The following is a 23769-nucleotide window of genomic DNA, read 5'->3' as shown; positions in this document are numbered from 1 at the left end:
ATTGCATATATACAGGAGTATTTTAGTTTATATTATAAAGAAGAGTAAAAGTATAAAATTGCAAAAACCAGAAAAGAACAGAAAGGAAAAAGAGAAAAGCCATAAAGAAACATAAATAAAATGATTATCAGGGAAAATGAAAGAAAAAATAAAGTAGAGAAAATCAGGACTAAAACTTTTTGAAATACAGAAAAAATTCTTTTTTTTCCATGATTTTCAAGTTTTCATATTAATTTTATGTAGCATTAAATTCTATGTGTTTTACCATTAAATTAACATAGTTAAAAGTTAACAATGGAAAGTAAATTTTATATTTCTTCTTCTTATTCTTCTTCTTCTTTTATTTCAAATAAAATTCATTTTATATTATAAATGTGTGTATGTATATGTGTGCAAATATTATATAAATTTTGTGTATATAAACGATGTAAGAACAAATATTAAATAAGAAAAAAAAATGAATATAAAAGTTTTAGTATTAAAAATTTTATTGTAATACAAGACCAGAGTGTAGGTATATAGGAAGGCAAGTTATCTGTCAATAAAATTTTTTATTAAAATTTTGCGCTGATTTATCAATATATGAAAAACAAAGATAATTCGATTTGATGGTCTCTTAGACTCGAATAATGAAATTTTGGGATTATGTTAAAGGAATATGAACAGGAATTGTTTTGGAAAAGCCATATTGCTGAGCGAGTAAATTTGAACAGAATGCAACTTTAATTCAGGGACAATACTTGTAATCTCTTCAGATTTTGAAACACAATTTTCTTTTTTAAGCGTAAAGAAATGTTAATTTTTTAGTTAACGTAACGTGGCAATTTTACACAGCTATTGTTCTTATAGAACACACCTGGCAACTATGCTAATTGAACTTTAATTTGTTATATATGTAAGTTAAATTTCTACCTGTTCTGATTTAGGAGTTATTGAGAAAAATAAAGTACCAACAGTAAATTTTATTTTATACCAAATTTTTTTCTTCAATCATTTAAAAAAAAGTACAGAAACCGTTCAAAATGTTGTCTCTCTTCTGTTATGCCAAAGTTCAAATAAGTGAATTTCCCTTATATTTGGGAAAATTATTGGCCCAGAGAATATCATAATATGGTGACTTTAATTGATGAAATCCTGTAAGACAGTTTCGATTCCACAGTACTATGTCTCCAGGAAATGGCTATAATTTTGCTTTATTTTTTAATTATTTATTCAATTATTTTTATTATTAAATATATTTATTTACACATACATATGTTTGTATATACATATATAGGTATTAGAAGAAATAAATGTACGTAATTTATTTGTGAAAATGACAAATATACACATATACATGTATATATAAAATCTGAGACAATCTCAAATTCCAACCGAGATTGTGTTATGTTTGTCGTACGTGTCATAAAAAAATTATATTTTTCATAATCCTTGTTGGCATCAAAATGTCACTTACAATCTATGTATACATATGTATTTAAAATATATTAATTCTCAAACGTCATCGTATCACTATTCAAATCAGACTATGATAAAAAATTCTTAAATTTGATTTTATTATTATATTTTGGAATTCAAATGAAATTGCAAAAGAATTTTTGAATTTATTTAATTTTGATATCATATAGAGAGAGAGAGAGAGAGAGGGAGAGGACAATACTATATACATGTTGATATTTATGTACACATGTTGACATTAACATATATATATGTATAAGTACATATAGACATTATTTATTTACATATATTCAACATTCATATATACATACATGCATACATATATAAAATTCTCATTATAAATTATTGGTTTTCTATAATCAAATTCTCTATAAAAATAATTTCTCACTAATAAAAAGCTGATTTGAATTTTCAATTTTCTGACATTTTTGCTTTTTGCTTTTTGTATATACATACATATGTACATATATTTTCAAAAAGAATATTTTCCTAAATTTATTCAGTCTATATTTATAAATGGAAAATATGCTGGAAAAGCTTGTTTTACACTGTTGCTCAATATTTTATTTTAAAATACATACATATGTACATATTTGATTGTTTGTTTTAGTTTTCCGAGAATTTTAAAGAATATTTTATTAAAATTCAGTGAGATATTTTAAAGCACTAAATATTAAAGGTGTATTTTTCAATTGAATAATCATTGCATGTTGGTGGTGAATATTAATATTGTACTTTATAAACTGAAACTATAATTGAAAAATATTTGAGATAAGTTAGATAAGTTTAATTTTGTGAGGCGTTTAATAATGAGTGAGACGTGACAAGAAATTGAATTAGGCGTGTCCATATCTACATATTATATTACAATTTTGAAATATAAAGAATGTTTTCCATGTTATGCATCTCGCGTGTTATTTTATGCTCAATATTTTAGCATTTTTTAATTATGAGGTGAGAATAGAAAGTGTATATTTTGCATTTTACAAATTTTGTGTGACCGAGCAATAGTCGATTAAACATGATCAAATCATTTCGAACACTAATAAATGCAATTCAATACAAAATCAAAATTCAAGCAAAAAAATTAAAGATAACTTTTGGTAAAAACGGTTAATCCCCTTTTCGGGATTATTGTCCCTAATGGATTAATGTTGTGGGAAAAAGTATTCTATTTTACGTATACAATATACTTGGTTTTTTAATATTTTTCATTAAATTTAGAAATATTTCCAAATATTTGGGCAAAACAAAAGAGATTACATTTTAAAAAATTTACTGTACTACTTTCAGTTCATAAAACAATAAATTGTTGAATGTGCTTATTCTAGCGATTATTTTCTCTCACGGCCTTCGGCCCAACAAATCTGTTATATGCAAAATGTTCTGTTATATGTAAACTTTAGAGGTATTCAGCTTCTATTCATGCATTCACCTTAATAGTTTAGAGCTTTAAATTTAAGGAACCAAAATTTTTGTTATAATTTTCCTATAATCGTCAAAAATATAAGAAAAAATGTGCTTAAACTATTTTTGAAATCTGCGTACAAATAATTATAATTTGACCGCGAAATTGAATAATTGAATAATTAAAATTTTATACAATATTTTAAATAATCAAAAATTTCACAATTTTTCTTTATTGCATTTCATAAAAGTTATTTACATTTAGAATATCGACGGGAATTGAAATGTAAAAAAACAAACGAATTTGTTTGGAGAATAAAAATGAAAGTGAAAAAAAAAGTAAATAAAAAATTTTTATATTTGCATACAAGTAAATAAGAAATTTTCAAGGATTACGATACCCAAAGGATTATTGAAATGGAAACCTTAATCTTTTAACGTATCTAAAAATATAAATGAAATTTTATGAACAAATTTACACCAAAAAAGTTCAATTTTGCTTAAATGCACACAAACGCATAACAAAAAAATTCAATATGTTGTGTAAGCCTGCTTTAATAAAAATTTTTTTTTGTTATTATTTCGGCCTCCTGCTTTCTTCTTACCACATACAAACCGTTCATGGCTTTTCGTATTCTTTAAGAGTTTAACAATTTTTTGTTTTTCAATATTGTTTCTGTACCCAGTCTTTTTAAAATGCCTATATATAATATTTTTAAAAATATTGCGTTGTAAAGAATTTATTCAAAATTTATTAAAGCATAAATGTCTGGAACTAAAGGACACTTTTATAGAACATCAATTAAATTTACGTCATTATTGAGAATGGACGCTTAATTCACCGTTTTAAAATAGAATCAAATTAATATTATTAGCTTATAGAAAAGTGAGAAATGGGTTCAAATATTTGTTGTTAAGATAGAGCCCTAATTAAGAATGTCTACTGAAATTTTGTGAGTAAAATTCACGTAATTGAGAACTTGTACTATCGAAAATTCATATAAAATTATTCATATAAAATTAAATTCAAATTAACAATTTAATAGACTCTTAAAGTCAAATTACCTAAGAGAAATCTATAATATGAGAAATCTATGATATCTATGATATTATTCCGGTTCATTCATTTGTAAGTGCTCTTCTACCAGTCTAATAATTTTTCTACCAGTCTAATAATTTTATAATTTAATTAACAATATGAACTTTTTTCTGTTAAAAAATAATTTTGTTTTTTTTTATACTAAAAATTTTTCGCTTAATTTTCGCTAACACAACTAAAATTAAATATTTTTGACATTTCCTAATTCGTACCCTTCAAAATATATAAATAACTTTTTATAATTTTTGTTTTTATTAAAAATTTTTTTTTATACCTATCTAGCTACTTTATTAAATAAATTTTAAATAAACTTGATGAATTATTTCAAGTTTGGATTAAAGGACGTCTTGTTCCTTTTTAGTTGGAAAGATGTCTTGAAGAAACATTAAAATAAAGAGAAAATGCCAAATATTTCATATGAAAAACATTTACTACTCGTATACTCAAATTATATGATAAAAATTAATTTCCTTTTGGAGAAAACGTGTAAAACAAAGAAATCACGCGATAAGGCTTTTTAGAAGAACTGAGCACTAGAATTTTATTCGGTTTTGTTGTGAATTTTTTATTCATTTTTTCCTGTTCTTACGAAATTTTATGAAATATTTAAATGTAATTTAACGTTTATTGTCGCGCACCAATGTATTATTGTGAATAATTTACAAACGTACTTTTTACATAATATTATGTAAGTTTCCTTTTATGAATGTGTATGTGTTTCAAGACCTTATGAAAATGTTAATGCAGTCTTAATTCTTCTAATAAAACTGGAAGTATATACAAACATGTATGCAACGGATGAAACTAAAAAAAAACATTTAGCCATGTAGAAGAAGTAAATGTCCCATTTGATGAAAAAGAATTTCAATGAATTTGAAATAAATTGAAATTCGACTTAATGCCAATTTGACAATCAAAATTGGTTCGTTGATTACAGTATGTTTACATTAGATTTAAATTTAAGTGGACGTACAGCGTCAAAATGATATAAGTAATTTAAAAACAAATTCAGTAGTTCGCACAATGTTTGTTGAAAATTTGATAAATTAGTAAATTTATTTCACAATACTTATAGTCTTTACCCGAAAAAAAAATAGCATTGTACTTGGTATACAAAATCATAGTCGGCTAAGAGAAATTTACTTGCTGGAAATTTTTACGTTCATGTTAGTGTTCATAGGCAATACAATAGATATAGGCAATACGAAAAATTACACTTTCATTTTAAAATTTACAAAGATCTTATTAATTGTGTATAATCAATTGTTGTTTTGAATTAATAACCCTGGATATAACGATCTTCCTACAATGAACTTATAAAATACCGTAAAAAAGGACTGTCATTACACTTCTTTTTTGCAAATCATTTACACAAGCTGTGGCACAGTATAATTATTTTTTGTCATAAAAATGATTACTTACAATAATTACAACTGAACTAAAATCGTACTTGAAAATAAATTGCCGTTTTTTGTTGGAAAAGCACTCTTCTAAATTTTCCTTTGCCAATCTATATAACATACAAAATATATAGATATATTAATTCGGTGTAGATAAATATGCACGTGCATATTCCATACATATCAAAAATAGAGGCTCTTCAACCTTTATATTAATTTGACTCTTGGGAAAATGTTGTTAATTTTAATAAAAAATTCAATTCACACAAAATGAAATTGTATTTGATGGTAGATCTAACTATTTCAATCTAAAACAGATCGGACAACGGTAAATAAAGAAATAAGAGTTCCATATGAAAGAGGTATTGTTGAATTTCAAAATTTATTGAGTTAGTAACAACTAGATTTGTAAATTTTCGTAGATTTTTCAATGGAACCGAATGACTGCTCCATCACGCTCCTCTTTAAAGTATCCCTGTTCGAGCTGTAGGTATATTAATTGGGCAAAACTTTATGCTTAGACAACCCCGTTCAAAATAATTTGCAACACCGGAAAACCAGTACCGGCCAATGGGAAAAAATGAGTTCGACGTCTCCACAAAATGTAAACTAGGGAAAAACCGATTTTCCTAGCTTTTCCAGGAATAAGTTAGGTATAGCTTGCTATTCGCAATAGTACGAATTTTTCTCCATCCCTAAAAACTCTGCAGTTAAATTTCTCTAGCGTGATAGAAGAAACACCCTTGCTTGACGGCACCGCATCCCGCCAGTGAAGATTGAATTCTGCAATGAGGTGGCAGGCAAGCCTAGCCTCGATTGCACAAAAAGGCAATCGAAGTCAATCCCAGTTCCCGTTAACAACCTCGTTGCCTAAATGTCCGCCTTTACAGTATTTGTAAATAGTATTTAGAATCGTTCGTGTTTGAAATACAAAATGTAATATACGAGCACCATAGTACACTGCTTTCTGACCACGGCGCACAAACGACTATTTTTCGGAAATGTTTTTTTCCTGCTTATATTGAAAATGTTTCTGGCGGCTTCTGAAACTCTTTTCGTTATTATGATTGCTGTGTCTCTTGCTCAAATAAAGTTTGCCCACCTATGATACAAAACATATGTACGTGTATTAATAATAATTATTTGCAGACATTTTTAAAACTAAGATTGTCTTATACCCTTTTGATATACAACTGCTATATATATATATATGTAAAGTACGTATATAATGTGAGATCATATTTAATGTAATAATGAAATCCTTCCTTTTGTTTTCTGAAATGATTTGAAAAGTTTTGTTGTTATACTTATTTTGACTGGATTGGAAGGACTTAAATATTTTGGTTTCTTTTTGTTTTTTTTTTGTTATTTGAGGCACACTCTAACAAAAACAACAAAATAAAAAATAATATTTAAGTACAAAAATCATAAAGTAAACAATTTTTCATGTCCATTTTATTTTAATTTTTTAAGTAAACGGCATATTTGCCATTTTCATTTATGTGCACCCAAAGTACATATGTATGTGTGTGTGTAAATATTCAGAATATTCTTTTTATTATATTTTATTATATTAAGGTTATTATTTTTTTTTTCATATATGTGTACTTATGCTTGTACTTATATTTACGTACTTTATTTGTTTTGTGTAAATTTATTAGAGATGCTGCTACTCTCATTATACTCTTTGTGTATGTATGTATGTAGATGCATGCATACGTTATATAATTTATATATGAACATATTATGTACACATTTGTTATACTGTTATACATGAATTTTCTTTTCATATTATTATTATTTTTTTTATATTGTACATACCTGCCTACGCAATTGTACTTTTGTATTATTTTAAATAAAAAAGTTATTGATTTAAATATGAATAATTAAGAATATTCTTTTTTTTTTGCATTTTCATGCCACATAAATTTTTCGTCAGCCTTCACCTGAATAGCTTACATTTTTACAATATTATGCATAAAAGTACTCAGGTACAACCCTACATTATTATTATGTATGAGAATGTATGCATATTATTTTATATGTAATTTATAAACGAATGTTATGTGCATGCAAAAATATTTACACATATATTATGCATACATATAAAGATTTATGTTCAGTTATACCAAAAATCATGTGAAGAAAAGAAAAGGAAACAATAAAGAAAACAAAAAAAAAATAATGTTGATTTTCCTTTGGTCTTTTGTTAACGTTTTTAATCTTTTGTAAATTTTTTCTATAAAATTTTGAATGATGAATTGTTTTTTTTGAATGCAACAATTTTCATTATAACGGTAAAAAATTATTTTCGATATTTTTTATTGTTTCCTTTTTTTATGAATTTTTTAATATTGAAAAAATTTGAGAAAAATTAACAACAGCAACAACAATTCAGTTTTTTTTTTAGTTAATTAAAATTTATGATTTTTTCATTAAATTTTACTTTGATTTTCTATAACAATAAAAAAAATTTTATTGCCCCAAGATCACATATCAATTTCAATTTTAATGAATTTCTGCTGAAAATTCTCTAAATCACTTGATTTTTAATTTTTCTAAATCATAAATTTTAAGATATTCTGAAAGTTATTGTTAATATTATTCGAAAACTAAAAATAACCGAAAATTGGAACACATAATAAAACAATATCATAAATTTTTCTTGATTTTTTACCTCAACCTATACACACATAGATATTATTAACTTACTTCATTTAAGCCAACGTAAATTAATTTTTATGGACAATAATAACCTTTGCAAGAAAAGGATTATCAATTCCTAACGATAACGACTGTTATATTTCAATAAAGTCAAAAAATTAAATAGGTCAAATTTCGATAACGAATCTATGTAGTGATAGATTGCCGGTTTTACCATATATGCAAAATAAGCATTTGCCATGAATGCCGCAGAACAGGAGCGTCATTTTTTCATTGTTTGTCGACTAAGTGTTTTCCAACAAAATTTTTTCTTTCAATTTTCTGCAAATTTAACTTGATAACATGAACCCTATATACAAACATTGAAAAACACAAAGCTTAAAGTTTAATTCCAGGCTTCAATTTTTTATCGACTAATCTTGAACTCAGCATGATAAAATTAAAAGAAAGTGAATTATTTTGCGAAATGTGCAAGGTTTATTGCATATTGTTCACTGCTTTGAAAAAAATTAGGAGGAGTTACATATTACAGAAACCGATTAGAGCGTCAAACATCTCAGAACCACGTTTGACTACCTATAACCAATAGAAAAAAATACTAGTCGATTAAATTCATAGAATTGTAGATTTCTCTTTTAACAATTTAAATTAAAAATAAAACAGATGCGACAATTTCTCTCACTTCAAATTGGATTTGAGAAGCGGGATTTTAATACGAGATTAAATGAAATGAGAAAATTATAATGATAAATTAATCTTAATCTGATTAAAGGTCGACTAAAAGGGATGGCAAATAGGGTTTGATCAAAGTGCCAAAATTTGGGGAAATTTATTGTCACACTTTTTCCCGTGCCAGCACAGTACCAAGTACAGGTATGGTTAGGTAAATACAATATTATGACAAGTTGTAATAATATTTATTTATACATATTATAGTTCAAGGTATAAAAATTAATAAATACAGATAGAAAAAATATTAATTTAATTTTTTATCAGAAACTTTTTGTTTCATATTACTTGCAAGAGTTTTTATGTCGGGCTGGTACATTGTTGACTGCAGAGTAATACATGCTGCCGAATCTTCCTCTGTTAATCTGTTTCTAGTCTTTGAATGTACATGATTCAAAACGGAAAAAAGACTTTCGCAAGAGTAAGTGGAAGAGAAAATCGTTAACAACGAGATTGCTAATTTTTTGACTGAATAAAAGGTATCTGGCATACTATTCCAAGCTTCTAAAATTTTACTTTCCATGAAACATTCTGATTCCACATTTTGGGATCGATGGCTTTCTAAATCTTCAACAAGCTTCCGCATATTCACAAATTTATTTACCCAAATTGGATTGGATTGCAGATCAATAATTTGCATTTCTAAATTATCTAATCGCATCCAATTAAGGAGGTTATTGTCACAATTTTGCATATCAAATAAATCTGGGTAATTAATAATTTTTAAAATATTTTCGATCCTTTTAAAATCGAGAAATCTTTGTGCAAACTGTTGCTTAATAGAAACAAGAATATTTGTAAATTCATAGGTGAAATTGCAATTAGTTTTTTCAAAAATGTATATTTCATCAAAAAAAACAAAAATAAAAAGAATATAACATTTGAATATGTTTGGTTTTGAATATTTGTCATTTCGCTATTAGGAAATTATCATTTTTAGGAAATTTTTCATTCAATCAATTTTTCAACGAGTTTTTAGATTTTTTATTAGAAAAAAAATCTATATAAAAATTTGTCGAGGCACAACTATAACGTGCCATCAAATTTTTTTTCCGTGCCAAGTTTGGCACGCGTGCCCTTTAATTGCCATCCATGGACTAAACTATGCTATATTGAGTACATATACATAATATTAAATGAAAAGCAACAACTTACCATAAATTTAAGCATCATATACGATAAATTTTTGAATTTAATTTAAAAAATTTGGCTATACACTCATGTACATAATGTGTACACAGTATGTGTTCCATATATAATTTTAATAATTATAATTGTATATATATTATTATGCATTCTATTTTCAATTTGGTTGTTATGAAGGTTTTTATTCATTACGTTATAATAAGTGTTTTATATACCGTTAAATAATCTTCATTGAAAGCACTTTAAAATATACACATGAATCTCACATTATAAGCATATATACATATACATATATACAATCATGCGAACACATACTGGTATACTCGCATATTTACGAACAATGATTTCTTTTTTTTTCTTAACTAAAAAAAAAAACACTTTTTTAAATTTTATAAAGAAAAATTTCCATTATCGCATAAAAAACAAACGTATATTTTGTGTGTTTCTTCCCCCTTCATATATGTATATTTAATCGGAAAATTTTATAACTGCACATGTATAATGGTTCATAATATACGTTAAATTATAATAATATACATTTATCACGTAATATCAAATTGTGTTTCACAAGTACCACATCTACATTAGGAGAAGAATATATATATGAAGGAAAAAATTAAAAAAAAAAAACAAACAGTAAAATTTTCTAATATTTAAGATGGTCCTTATAAATTTAGTGTGTTTATTTTTGGAATATTAATAATTTAATTATTTCATTAAGAAAATTGGTTCTGTGCTCTTATATATACGTAAATTAATAGTCGTTCATTAATATTAAATTGATAGCATATAAGGTGGACGCACTTATTATGGCCCAGCTATTAGAACCACACGTATTTCACGAGCATGGAATGTAGAAAGGGTAAAGCAGTCATGGAAAAAGAGCTTAATTATCAAATTATCAAAGAAAGGTAACTTGATTTACTGCACATGATATACAAAGTCTTGGCAACAATTATCCAAAACCACTTGAGAGAAAAGTTTGAAACCAAAATATGTGAAGAACAAGTAGGGTTTCGCTCGCATCGAAGTTATGTCAATCAAGCAAATACACTTAGCATCATAGTCGAGCAGTCAGTAGGAAACAGATCACCGTTTTATATGCTTTTAATCGACTTCCGAAAGGCTCTCCTGATACAGAACCTGATACAATAAAAAAAGTACTAAGGGATATGGGAATCCCTGAACAAAAAACCCGCCTAATCTTGGTATGAAAAAGCCGAATTCGCAGTAAGACAAATGCCAAATAAGCGAATTCTTCGTTACTTCTTCAGGAGTAAAACAGGGCTGGCTACTTTCACGACCGCTCACAATCGTGCTAGACAATATATAATTTTTTAGTGTGCTTGACAACATGTGTGTATACAATTCTTTAATGTTCACACAATACACTTAATAAAATTTTAAAAATACAAACGGCTCTTTGGCTTGAATATTTTATGAAATATGTTTAAATTGCTTTTGAAATTTTTTGCCAGTTGTTGCATTGTCTTCATTGTTTTTGTTACGTTCCCATTCAGCTAAGAAGTAGTTCGAAATGAACTTAATCGAAAAATGAACTATTTTATAATATTTTTCAATCAAAAAATTAATTTTTACCATTGAAACAAATTTTTTTGTTCTCCTATCTGGTCCTACGGCCCTTCACATTTCGACCCACAGGTTTTTTGTGATTTTCGGTCCCAACAAAATTAAAACCAATAATATATTTCTTAATTTTTTTAATAAACACAATTTTGTATCAATTTTATTCTATTCAATAGAAATAATTTTATTATTGTTTTTTAATAATTTTTTTTTATAATATTTTCTCTGAATGTATAAATTATTAAATTTTATTTTTAAAATTTTATTGTACTTGTTTTTAGCACTTTTCCAAAAATTTTTTTGAAAAAAGTGCTTATTAGTTTCACTCTGTCCGTCCGTCCGTCCGTCCGTCCGTCCGTCCGTCCGTCCGTCCGTCCGTCCGTCCGTGGACACTTTTTTTGTTTACAAAACTTCTACACCTTTGAAGATAGAAAGCTGAAATTTAATATGTACATAGATCTTCACTAGAAACTTATCTCCGTAGAACAAAATTTTTACCTATCTCCCCCCCTCTAGAAGTTATACCCCCCCAAAACCCTAGGAATGCCCTTTTTTAAATATTTGTTGCAATGAAACCATAAGCATTTTTGAAATTTTGCAAACGCAGAAAGGCAGTGGCTTGCTTCCCCTTGCGCGGTATGCTATAGCTAAACTTTAGAAAAACAAAATGGCCGTTCAAATTTACCGTTATCTAAAGTCCTTTTTTTCCAAATTTTTGATGTCGTTTTTCTTCTAGACCCCAGCCTGTAGAAGCTTGAAATTTTAGGAGCTTTTAGATATTAACAAATAGTTCATTTTGTTAGAAGAAAATTTTTTTCCATCTCCACCCCCTCTCAAGTTATCACCTCTTGAAATTCGTAAAATTTGAATTTTTGACACCTTATATTTCCGAAACCGCAAGCTTTTCCAAATTTTTATAAACGCAAAAAGCTAACGGTAAATTCCATGAAATTAAAAAATATAATTATTTTTCTTAACTCACACAATTAACCCTTAAAATCGAGCATTGTGTTAACCCCTTTTTATATTAATTTTTGCTTTATTTCAAAGACTGCATATATGCGTCATCCTAACTATATGCAATTCTAGAAATAGTTTTGTATATGAATGAAAATAATTTTAATAGTGTGATAGGTATACATAGACTGTATTTAAAAGCAGAATTTTCTCTTGTTGAAGGGAAAAGTGCTACCATACAAACCATTGGTTTGACCCAACTTTATTAATTATACCAATTATTATAATTAGTTTTGCAAAAGTTCCCTTCAAAATTTTCTTCAAATATCTTAGAAAGCTTAAAGAAAATTAAGTAGAATATTCTTACATTTATATTGTTTTTCATCTTTTAAACAAGTGTTTTTTGAGGATTAAATACAAATATTTTATAGAAGATTAACTTAAGTTGATACAAATAGAAAATATTTAATTAATAAAATGCAGCAGCATTGTTCCATAAGTAGATCTACATAATATTACATACGTATGGTAATAAAGAATTATAATCAATATTTTTATTGTATAATTTATAAAAAAACTGAGACACAAATTTCAATTACTTATTTGAAGTGCTAATGAGTATACTCGTATATAGAAAGGAGACGTGAATACTTATTAGGTCATTAAATACTGAAATTGTTTCGAGAAATGTCGAATTGAACAGTGTTCAACAGACAGTCGATATAATTTTGACATTTACTTACTATTTGACATTTAAATATTAAAGAACGGATATAAATATTCACACGTCGGGTATAATTTAACCAAATGGCATACATATTAAAGATTACCGCGTCAAAAATATTTCGAGCGCTACCGCATGCGTTAAAATCCCTTTAATGAACTAATTATGTCTATATGCACATACATTTTGTAAAAATAATAAAATATATTGGAATGAAACCAACAAATTGTTTGAATATGTTTTACAATCGATTGTTTGATTTTGCAATTCTACACTTATGTTGCCAATATACTGCTAGAAAATAAACTGTGAGAAATATCTTTTTCTAAACTTAAAGATGATTCCAGAAAAATGTTATTTATAGTCAAATTAATTTTCTTTAAGATTTCAATTTTAAGTATTGCTTTTTCTTTTCAAATTAACAAAATAATGTACAATCTATTTTCATCCGTTTGATTAAAGAATTTGTATGTACACTTATAAAAATGTAAACATAAAAAAAATATTTTTGTGTCCAACAAGAGTTTGTGAAGTTTTTTTAAGGATATTTTCTTAATAAAATTTGTGATTTTCGTTATAAATTAAGTTTATATATATATACTCGTAAATATGGAAAAAAAGAATACATTTTATCCTAATATTTTTGATGGAGGAAGCGAAATAAAAGGACAACAAAACGAAAAAGTACTTAAAGATCTAAAAGCACAAATTTTGTATATACTTTTTATGTGTTTTAACGTATAATTCAAGGTTCAAATTTGTTGGCACATCTGTAATATGTAGGTGTACGCGTATATGTATATGAAGTTCCACTTCAAAGGCAAGTTTAATAAACTCAATTTTCCCGGCATTTATTCTCGGTTCTAAAATTAATATTTCCTGTGATTTTTCCATTTTTTGTTTCTCCTTTTCCTTTAAAACTTTTTGATATAAAAAGGCGAAAATTTAGTGCATATAAGAAGCCTTAAAAGAAAAAAGTTTCAAGTTCTTTAATTTAAATAAAAAAAAAATTTTTTTTTTTGTTTTTCTTTCTTCACACAAGAAAAAATGAAAAAAAATTCGAATAATTCCAATTATTTTCAATCTGGCATTATCGATACCAACACACTGAAAAAGAAAAACATAAAAAATCTGATGTGATCAGCACATAACCGACCGCAAGATTTATTGTCTAGTTTAGCGAAAGTGTTACAGAAGATTATGGAAATGCCTTTTCAACACTTTGTTCCAATTTTAAGAAAATTAAAAAGCTTTTAGTTAACATACACCTTAAAAAATGTTAACTTGGCTCTTAGCAAAGTTTCGCAATACGAATACCCCGAAATGTACGTCAGTAAGTTTAAGTAACAACAACAACTCAAATATTAAATTTCATGAAATTTCAATTAGTTCCGTAGGTGTGTAAAAAAATATAAAATAGGCCACTGATTTCCGAGCCCCAATGAAAATATTAAATTTTAAAGAAATTGGCTGCTTTTTATATTATTTCTCCTTATGTTCGAAAAAACATTAAATCGGCAAAAAATCCAATTTAGGAGGTCTTAGCCGAACTTAAAATACACACGTTGTACACACAAACATGGACCGACAGACCGGCAGACATACAAACCGAGGTCTCCCCAAAAATATTTCTCTGCTATGGAGTAATGCGTTCCCACCGAAAACTCGACATCTGAAATTTGTTACCATCACATGACCTCCCTTATTGTATGCAATACGGTCGGTAAAAATTAAATGTATATGAATTTGCAGTCTTACCGCGTTGTTATATAAGATGAACAAGTAGATTTTAGCATATATACATTAGTGTTGTATGTACAAGTTTAAAGCAGAAAAAAAAAATACAAAGATAAGTACTTCCGAAAAAATTTTCAATCACAATATAGAAAATTTGTTCTTTTTTTTTTCTTTACCTCACTTAATACCCTATTCCTCTTATATTATACATTTTGTAAATGGAGATTTCCTTCTTTGATTTTTTCGTTTTCTTTTCATTTTCTATTCGCGAACTCTCTGTATATATTTTATATATATATACGTATATATATATGTATTAATACTTATATATACTCCTGTCGACCGTTTTAGATACTAACTTTTGGATTCGCCTTTACATTCTATATACTCGTACAATATATTAAATACGTGCGTATAGGTGTGTGCTTATGATGAGCATTAAAATGATTATTTGAATTTTTTTTCATTTTTTTATTTTATCATATTTAATTTTTTTTCAGAATTTAGAAAAAAAAATTTACGTGACGTAAACCCCTCATACCCTCAAAAAAAAAGTACAGAAAAGTTTCAAAGAAAGTGTATAAGAAGAAAACAATGATTTCGTCTGATGGCGTGTACAGGATGTTGTTTTAAAAACAATACTAAAAAAGGGAAAAATATTTAAAAATTTTCCAAATATTCGGTTTTTCGTTTTTTTTATTTAGAAATTTGCTAAAAAATTTAACAGTATACACCAAATTTTATTACTAAATGGGGTTGGTATGAATGACTACACTCATATTATAATATAAAGATGTTACAAGTAACTGTTATTTGATTTTTTTCATCTCATTTTGTATTTCAGGACATTATTGTATATCAATTTGTGTGTGGTTAAGAAAAAAATATATTGAATGGTTTTTGTGGACAAACTGTATATACTTATTTGTTTTTGTTTTATTTATTGAGATATTTGATAATATTTAATTAAATTGAAAATATATATATGTGTGTATGTATATATCGATTAAATGAACGTATATATTTAATTGAAATTTAACGAATTTTGCTTTTAGGAAAACATTAATAGCTAACCAACAATAATAAAAGTTAAAAATAGTAAAAAAAGGTCAAAGGTAGTAGATGCGAGTTGTTTAATAAATTACAAGTTTGCATTTATTTCATGAAAAATCAATTACATTTCAATTAAAAAATTGTCAGTATACTGTCAAAATTGATTGAATTGTAGTGAATAATGACACAAGTAAAGAATACTTAGCCATTGAACGCAATATGGGGTGCTGTTTATGTATGTTTGAAATTCAATACTACAGCTCCTTTACATTTACTTCCTGTTGGAAATATTAAAGTTCATTTAGCGTAAGAATTCATTTTTCAATTGTTTGTCACATAGTAAATGACAGCGCCTAGCGGATGTTAAATAAAACTGTGTATATATGTTTTCTCTTTAATATTATTTGTTTTAATTCAAAATCTTCCAAAAATTTTTTCCGAAAACCGCTAATTTTTATGTTTGCTTCAATTTGTGTTTGGTAAGTCGCAACTTCATTATTTTAATTCGTTTAGTTAAAATAATTCAGTCGCTGCTGTGTTGTTTCTTTCAATTAAATTAGTCTCTAACTAATTTGTTAGGAAACGAAAAATTGGAAAAAGTACTGAAAATTATGAAACAGGCAACTACTAAAGTGTGTAAACTCAGGAAAAGAAGTTAATTTGACAATTCTTATTAACGCTAGCACTATGCTCTTGTGATAAATCCCAGTGTTACAACACTCAAACAAAATTAAATAATATTGCTATAACGTCGATTTCTCTAACATTAGGCGTTTCAAATAAATGTAACATGCTTTCAATAATAAACAAAAAAAAAATTTCCTTTCCCAAACTAAATTTCTCTTTTATATTTCTCATATTAATTTAAAAAAAAGAAAGATAAATTTGGTTTCCCCCACCTCCTCTTACAAAAACAAATATTTGCATTTATTTTTATATTACCTAACTTTCTTATATCCATTACTATTATATTTTTAGGAATCATTACAAAAAAAACATATATTAACTTTTGACAATAAAAAAAGACGTTTAAAACACTGTTATTTAACTACATTGTAAAATTTATTACTTATTTTCCGTTAAAATAAAAGAAATAAAAAATATTTGTAAAAATGGATAACGAAAGACATAAAAAATATATAGAATTAATGAAAGAAAGAAGACCACCTAGACTCAAGTCAATTGATCGATCAATTTCTATGGCAATTGAAAACTATAATCCACAAACTCCAAAAACACTTGATGTGCCCTATCGCGAACCAATAAATCATTTAATATTACCAGATGTCGAAATCATAAGTCCCGATGAGGCTGAAAATCCTAAATATTCACCTAATATTCATATGAAAATCACACCATCATCATCAGCTGGTGTATCATCATCAGCAAGTCATAGTGGTAGAACACAACTAAAACGATCTGATACAATAAACATCGCGTATAGACAACATCATTCACAGCAACCAACAGTTTCAAGTATCGATACAATTAAAATAGATGATCGCTATCATTCAAGACGGGGTAGTAGTATTCGTGTTGGTGCATCATTATGCCCACCTGAAAGAGTATCATTAAGCAGATCACCATCACCTAATCGTCGTAGGTATAGAAATCATCGATCTTTTAATGAACCAACAAAACATCATCATCAAACAAAGCCGACATTCTCGTTAGAAGATACAAAACACCATTCGTTAAATGATGATTTATATCAAACAAATAACTTGAAATATACAAGTCAACCTTATACATCAACAGAACATTTTCCAAAGGAATCATCACCAATTCCATTAGATAAAAGTAGAATGCATTTAAGATTACAAGATAGTGTTCCATTGACTGTAACAGAAGGTGTCGTTAGATGGAAAAATTTGAAACGACAAAACGCTTATTTAAAATCACGTGAGGATATATCAAATAATCATCAACACCAACATCAACACCAGCATCAACTTCAACAACAACAGCAATCAGATATATTTTTATCGCCAAATTCATTAAAAGATATGCAAATACATCCAGGTAGCTCATTACGAAGTCCAAGGAAATCACATAGTTCTAGTATGAAAGTAAAATCATATCGTGAAAATTTAATTGCAACAAAAAAGTCAAAAAGTTTTATAATAGATCCAACTTTAGATTATGAAATTCCAGTTGTGCATCAACGTAACGATCATACAAATTTGCATCGTAATCCGCAACATATTTTTGTAAATGATGAAATACAAAAAAGTCCAAGACCATCTTATGGCCATGTTCATGATGATAGTATTAGTTCGTATAAAAGTCAATCACCATATAATTCGGGTGAAATTGATTTTGCAGCAATAGCATTAAAACCATTTCAACATGCCCGTCGAAAAAGTTCTGTTGGATTGGCAAAAGGTTTAAAATCGGAAACATTAAGTCGTGACAATTCAACTGAAAATAATGATGGCGATAGAAAAAGGAAAAAAATAACATGCATAATAATGTCAGTATTTTTATGTTTAGCATGTGCTAGTATATTTGTTGTATTAATCACATTAACCCATTCAAGTTCATCGACGCAACAAAATCAAACTAAGAAAATTTATACGTTTTCAAGAGAAATGCCAATTCATTACACCGGTATTTAATATCGTTTAGATGAAAGCTAGGAACTTGAAACTTTAACTATTGAAACAACTAATTTGCTATTATTATACAACAAGTATGTTTTAAAAATGAAGATGAAAGAGGAAACGTAGTGATATATCAATATTTTATAATAATAAAATTAATACAAAAACAAAACTAAATATTAATAATTAAAATAAAATTTTTAACGAACCTTATATAAATAAAATGTAAATTTAATGAAAACTAAAAATTAAATTAATAAAAATTAAAAAAAAAAACTGAACGTTTAAAATAAAAATAAAATTAAATTAACGTTAAAACTCCAAGCTAACAAAAAGTGAAAGCGAATTATAAATTTAAAAATTAATAATCATATTTTAAAAAGTGGAAGTTAGTATTAAAAAATAAAATAAATTTATAAAACATAAAAATTTTAAACAAATTTATAATATTAAATGAAACGAACAAAATATTAACAGTTCGAATGTAGTTCTTTTTTAAATAGACTAGCTAAAAATATTGATGAAAAAATTAAAAACAAAATTAAAAACAAAATGATGGTAAAAATATGAACACTTAACCATTATTGTTACGAGCTGCTTTACAAATAATAAAAAGTATATTAGTAATTGTTTCTTACCTTATAATTATAATTTAATTTTAATTACATAACAAATTGACATAAATATGCATGCACATTTATTAACGCGTGTTGGATTTAGCCCTCTCGTTCCGAATGATAACGCTCGAAACCTCGCTTCATAAGCAAACTAACATTCGGATCAATTTAATCTACATTCATTTTAAATAACTTTTCGGGTGCGCATGAAAAATAAATGTGTGTGCACAAATTTATACTCATTCTATTGTATTATCCCCGTCTACCAAAATAAAAGATCTGCAGTCTATTTGACGTTCTTATTTTTGGTACAATCTGAATTTTTAACGAAAATAAGAATGTACTAAATTTTCTTTGTACCATTAAGTCAAAAACAAGCAAAGTTGCCACCAACTTGACATATTTTTGCAGACAAAAAATTCAGTATGCATTGAAAAAAAAAAGGAGAGAAATATCAAAATCTTGGTGGAAAATAATTTTTTTTTATAATTAAAGGTACACAGCTGACTAAAGCAGAATTTTCATTCCACATTATATATTTGCTTACCAAAATGTTTAACATAAAGTAGATTCCATATTCTGCGTAAAAATTTAGCAGTTTTGATAGACAACCTATAACTTCGTTATTTCAAAGAAAGTAATTAAAGAGTTAAGGTTAAATTCAGTTAGACAGACCTGTACTTAACCTTAAACTTTTGTAAAAAACTAAAATGTCAAATAATAATGTCAAATTAGCGTTTGAGTTGTGTGGCCCAAGAAAGCAAACTCTTGTCATCTAAATGACGGTTTTAGCTTTCTAATCAATCCCGCATTCATAAGAGTTTTTAAGTGAATTCATACTTTGATAACATTAATATAGATACATGCATATATAAAATATTAATGTGTAGTTGACAACCTTATTGAAAATGGATTTTCTGTTTCATTGTTGTCATTTCAAACATCATGAAAATTCTACAAGCATATAAATAGTTCTCAACACGACCAAATCCCTGTTGTTTTCCTTTTAGTTCTATATATTCTTTACTAAAAGAAGTAGTCTCGGTTATGCTGATTTTTTTTTTACAAATTTTGTAAAAATTTTAAACATAATATTTTATCAAATTTACAGTTTTAAATGTGCGTTTTTTTATTATTTTTACAGTGCGACAGGAAAATGAAAGACTCATGCAAGAATCTTTGAATAGAGCAAGGCTAGCAAAAAATTATACAGAGTCAGATTTCTAACAAAGGTTTTTTGATCATCATCGAGAATTCTTAACAATTAAGTATTTAAGCATTTGGGATTTTCCAAATTTAATAATACCTATTAACATTTATAGCAGCATTATAATTCTGATTTACAAAAAAGTAACAATAAGTGATGCAATTTTGTTATAACAAGGATTAGTTTTCTATTTAAAAAAAAAATATTTGCATATTTATTCTAAAGTTAGAGTATAAATAATAATTTAAATTCTTACCATTATTATTACTAGGAGAAAAATAAAATATTCAATTAAACCGATACCAATGAGGAGGATAAAGGAATTAAATGTAAAATGAAAATTGAAAGAAGGGAAAATTAATTTTTGATTTAATTTATTAAAATTTTTATCTAGTAAAATTTTTATTTTAGACAAAAAACCAATACATTTGTGTCATAATTAAAAAAATTTATCGACAATTTCTTCAAATTCCGTAAACTATACTTCCAATACGATTTATTTGTGCAATATGTCAAAATAAAATGCAATGAAAAAAATTAAGGTCTAAAAAAGATTAAAGATTTAAATTGATTTAAGCCAAAGTATTTATTAGACAGGATTTAGATACTAAACATTGTTCAATCAGAATTGGATTGCGTTCTCCTTATTCTCAGACATGAAAAGTTTATAACTATATATATAGATTTTTCAAATACCATAAAAAAAAATAACAAAGCGGTTATATAGGAAGTTTGTCGTATTATGTCGAGATTATAAAAATATGAATGGAGCTTAGGTTGTGATTATAAATCCAATGCTCTGAAAACAATTTTTCACTAGGTTTCGCCTTTAGAAAGAACTTAGAATATAATATGAGCAAGGTATTATTTTTTTGGTCATGTTTACTTAATAATTTGAAAAGAATTTTTCATGCATCTAATCGAAGTTTTAACAACTCATGAGAGTTATGAGTCCGCGGAATGAAAAACAAATTTATTTTTTTGTATTTCACTATACTAAAAATAAAAAAGATGCCAGAAACAAGGCAAAAAAGTTGTATTAAATTTTTAAACTTTATGACAGCGACAAAAATTGTTAAAATTTATAATTGTTTTGTACCTATACATACATAGATTTTTCGTTTGTTATTCAAATGTAGAATTTTATATGTGTGATAAAAAAGTTTTAATTTAATAAAAATTTCAATGGTTGTGATTTTTAATTTTCTTATAATAAATAAAAAAAACATCATTCGACATGGCTTGTACCATAAATTTTCATTTGCTATGAAAATTTGTGCGATTAAAGCATCTTACAACACTCATTGACATTTCAATACATTTGGAATTGCCTACGTCATCTTAAATTTCATTGTATATGGGAAATTCACAATTGTATTCAACTTTAATTTGTTGGGAAAAATTTCCGAATGTTTGAACAGATTTTTGAAAATTTAATTAAGATTTTAAAACTTTGTTTTGTGGGTAGCTAGCTATGTTTAATATTTTAAATTAAAATCCAAAATAAACGCAAAAAAAGAGAAATTAAGAGAAATAATAACCAAAATTAAAAAAAATCACAAAAATTATTTTTAGAAAATTCTAAATCTAATCATACAAAAAAATTAATTTTTCTTTTTCTTAATAAGGTCAGAGGTACGGCCCATCTGCTTATAAAATTTAAATTAATCCATCAAAAAGTTAATTTTCCATTCTTATACGTCCTTTAAGAGAAACTACATTAAGGTGATCCTGTAATACTTGTATAACATTATTATCAAAAAGGTTTTTAATGGATTACGGTAAAAAAATTTTAAAATTATTTGATTTTAATACACAAACATACAAGCATTCATATTAATATACATGTGTATGTATATACGCATGTAACCATATGTTAACATACCTGCATAATGTACATTAAATATTTGAGTGCAAAATTCATTCAATTTACTCTTATATAAAGAGAAAATACACATTTACGATATATATACAGCGATGTGCTTTATATTTAAGATAGGCAACAAAAGCATAGTGATGAATAAACATTAAAAGAAATAAATTTCATGCCAGCCATAATAAAAATATAGCTCAAATTCATCAAATATGTATGTATGAATGTATGGAAGAATTTAATTTTGATTATATCCAATTATTACAGCTCGGTTATTTTAAAATTTTATTAGTTGGATACAATTCTGTGAATGGTAGAACTAGGCAGTATATTTTATACTTCCAGTGACGAAAGAAATGACAAACATTTTGTTAAATTTTTACATATTTAATTACTAATAAGCCATCGTAGTGATTTATTAATCTAGGTTATAATATCAAGATTGAATTGAAGCCCATTATTTAACCCATTTTGACGTTGCATCGAAAGTTTATACTGCGCGCTTTTAGTCGCTTTTTATACGAATATTTTAAACGTTATCTCGTTGAAATATATACTTATATTTCGAAATGTGATGTTTTTCAAATTTAAAAATTTAATTTTAGAACAAATTTATTAAGGTCGTATAATTTTTTTAAAAAATAATATTTCAGTGAGTCGCCACTGTCTATTTTCACGTATACCGACTGAAAATATCGAATTTTTTATTATAAAAAAAACGTATTTAAAAATTTATATGGAAGACTATAAAGATGGCTCTCTCTACCTTGCATATTACATTTTATTAATATTATTAATAAGATTCACTTAATTTTTAGTAGGTTCAAACAGTTCAAATTAGTTTTTCGTACGAAATTTTTTTGACAGTATAATTCTTTCGTTCATTTTAAATTAATTTTAAGATTTAAAGAAAAATCAAAAATTGAAATTAAGAAATTAAAAAAAAAAATTATTGTTTTTCTTAATGGTATAGTCAGTAAATGAAGGTTTTAACAATTTTTGTCGAATTTCATTTGTATTTTATTTTAATAATGCAAAATTTTTCGTTAAGAGGGAATGGAAATCTTGAAATTTTAAGAAGGAGATAGGAAAAGTTTAACAATATTTGTCTTTATTTTACGAAAAATTGTTATTAAAATTTTTGAAAAAAGTTTAAATATACACATGAAATTTAAAAGAAAGATTCATTTCTATTTTTATATTAATAAAAAAAAATATTCTTATATATGCCTAAATAAACAGTAAAATATGAAGATAAAATGGCGTCAATTGCTTCACAATTAACAAATTTAAAAAATACTTTATAAGAGACTTAACAAAATAAATATTACAGACTAAATTCAAAACTTAAATAATTAATTTAATAATAGAAAGCATTTTTTTTTAAGTAGGGGTTTTTTTTAGAGTAAATACGTTTATATTATTTAATTTAGTTTTAAGTTTTAGTCTGAATTAAATTTAATGTTACCACAATACAAAGTGAAGATATCTTCAATTACGATTATTAT

At 26.1% G+C, this 23769-nt stretch overlaps 1 protein-coding gene across 2 annotated transcripts in view; it reads left to right on the top strand.

Annotated features, from left to right (window-relative positions):
• LOC129607207 (serine-rich adhesin for platelets) overlaps positions 1-23565 on the top strand; it is a 51704-nt gene extending 28139 nt beyond the window's left edge. The window contains exons 1-2 of one of the 2 annotated variants that reach the window (XR_008696801.1): positions 16946-19179; positions 20326-23565. Coding sequence is in view for 1 of the 2 variants with exons in the window: in XM_055518006.1 (XP_055373981.1) it covers positions 20326-20408 (83 nt within the window). In the remaining variant the exon portion in view is untranslated. Of the gene's footprint in view, positions 1-16945; positions 19180-20325 lie in introns of those variants that run through there. The other variant, XM_055518006.1, reaches the window with a different exon arrangement.
• The last annotated feature ends 204 nt before the right edge of the window (positions 23566-23769 follow it).

The sequence above is a fragment of the Condylostylus longicornis genome, unplaced genomic scaffold, assembly GCF_029603195.1.
Source record: "Condylostylus longicornis isolate FDR11 unplaced genomic scaffold, ASM2960319v2 ptg000027l, whole genome shotgun sequence".
NCBI lineage: Eukaryota > Metazoa > Arthropoda > Insecta > Diptera > Dolichopodidae > Condylostylus > Condylostylus longicornis.
Note: the sequence above shows the minus strand (reverse complement) of the source record. Positions and strands in the feature narration are given on the sequence as shown.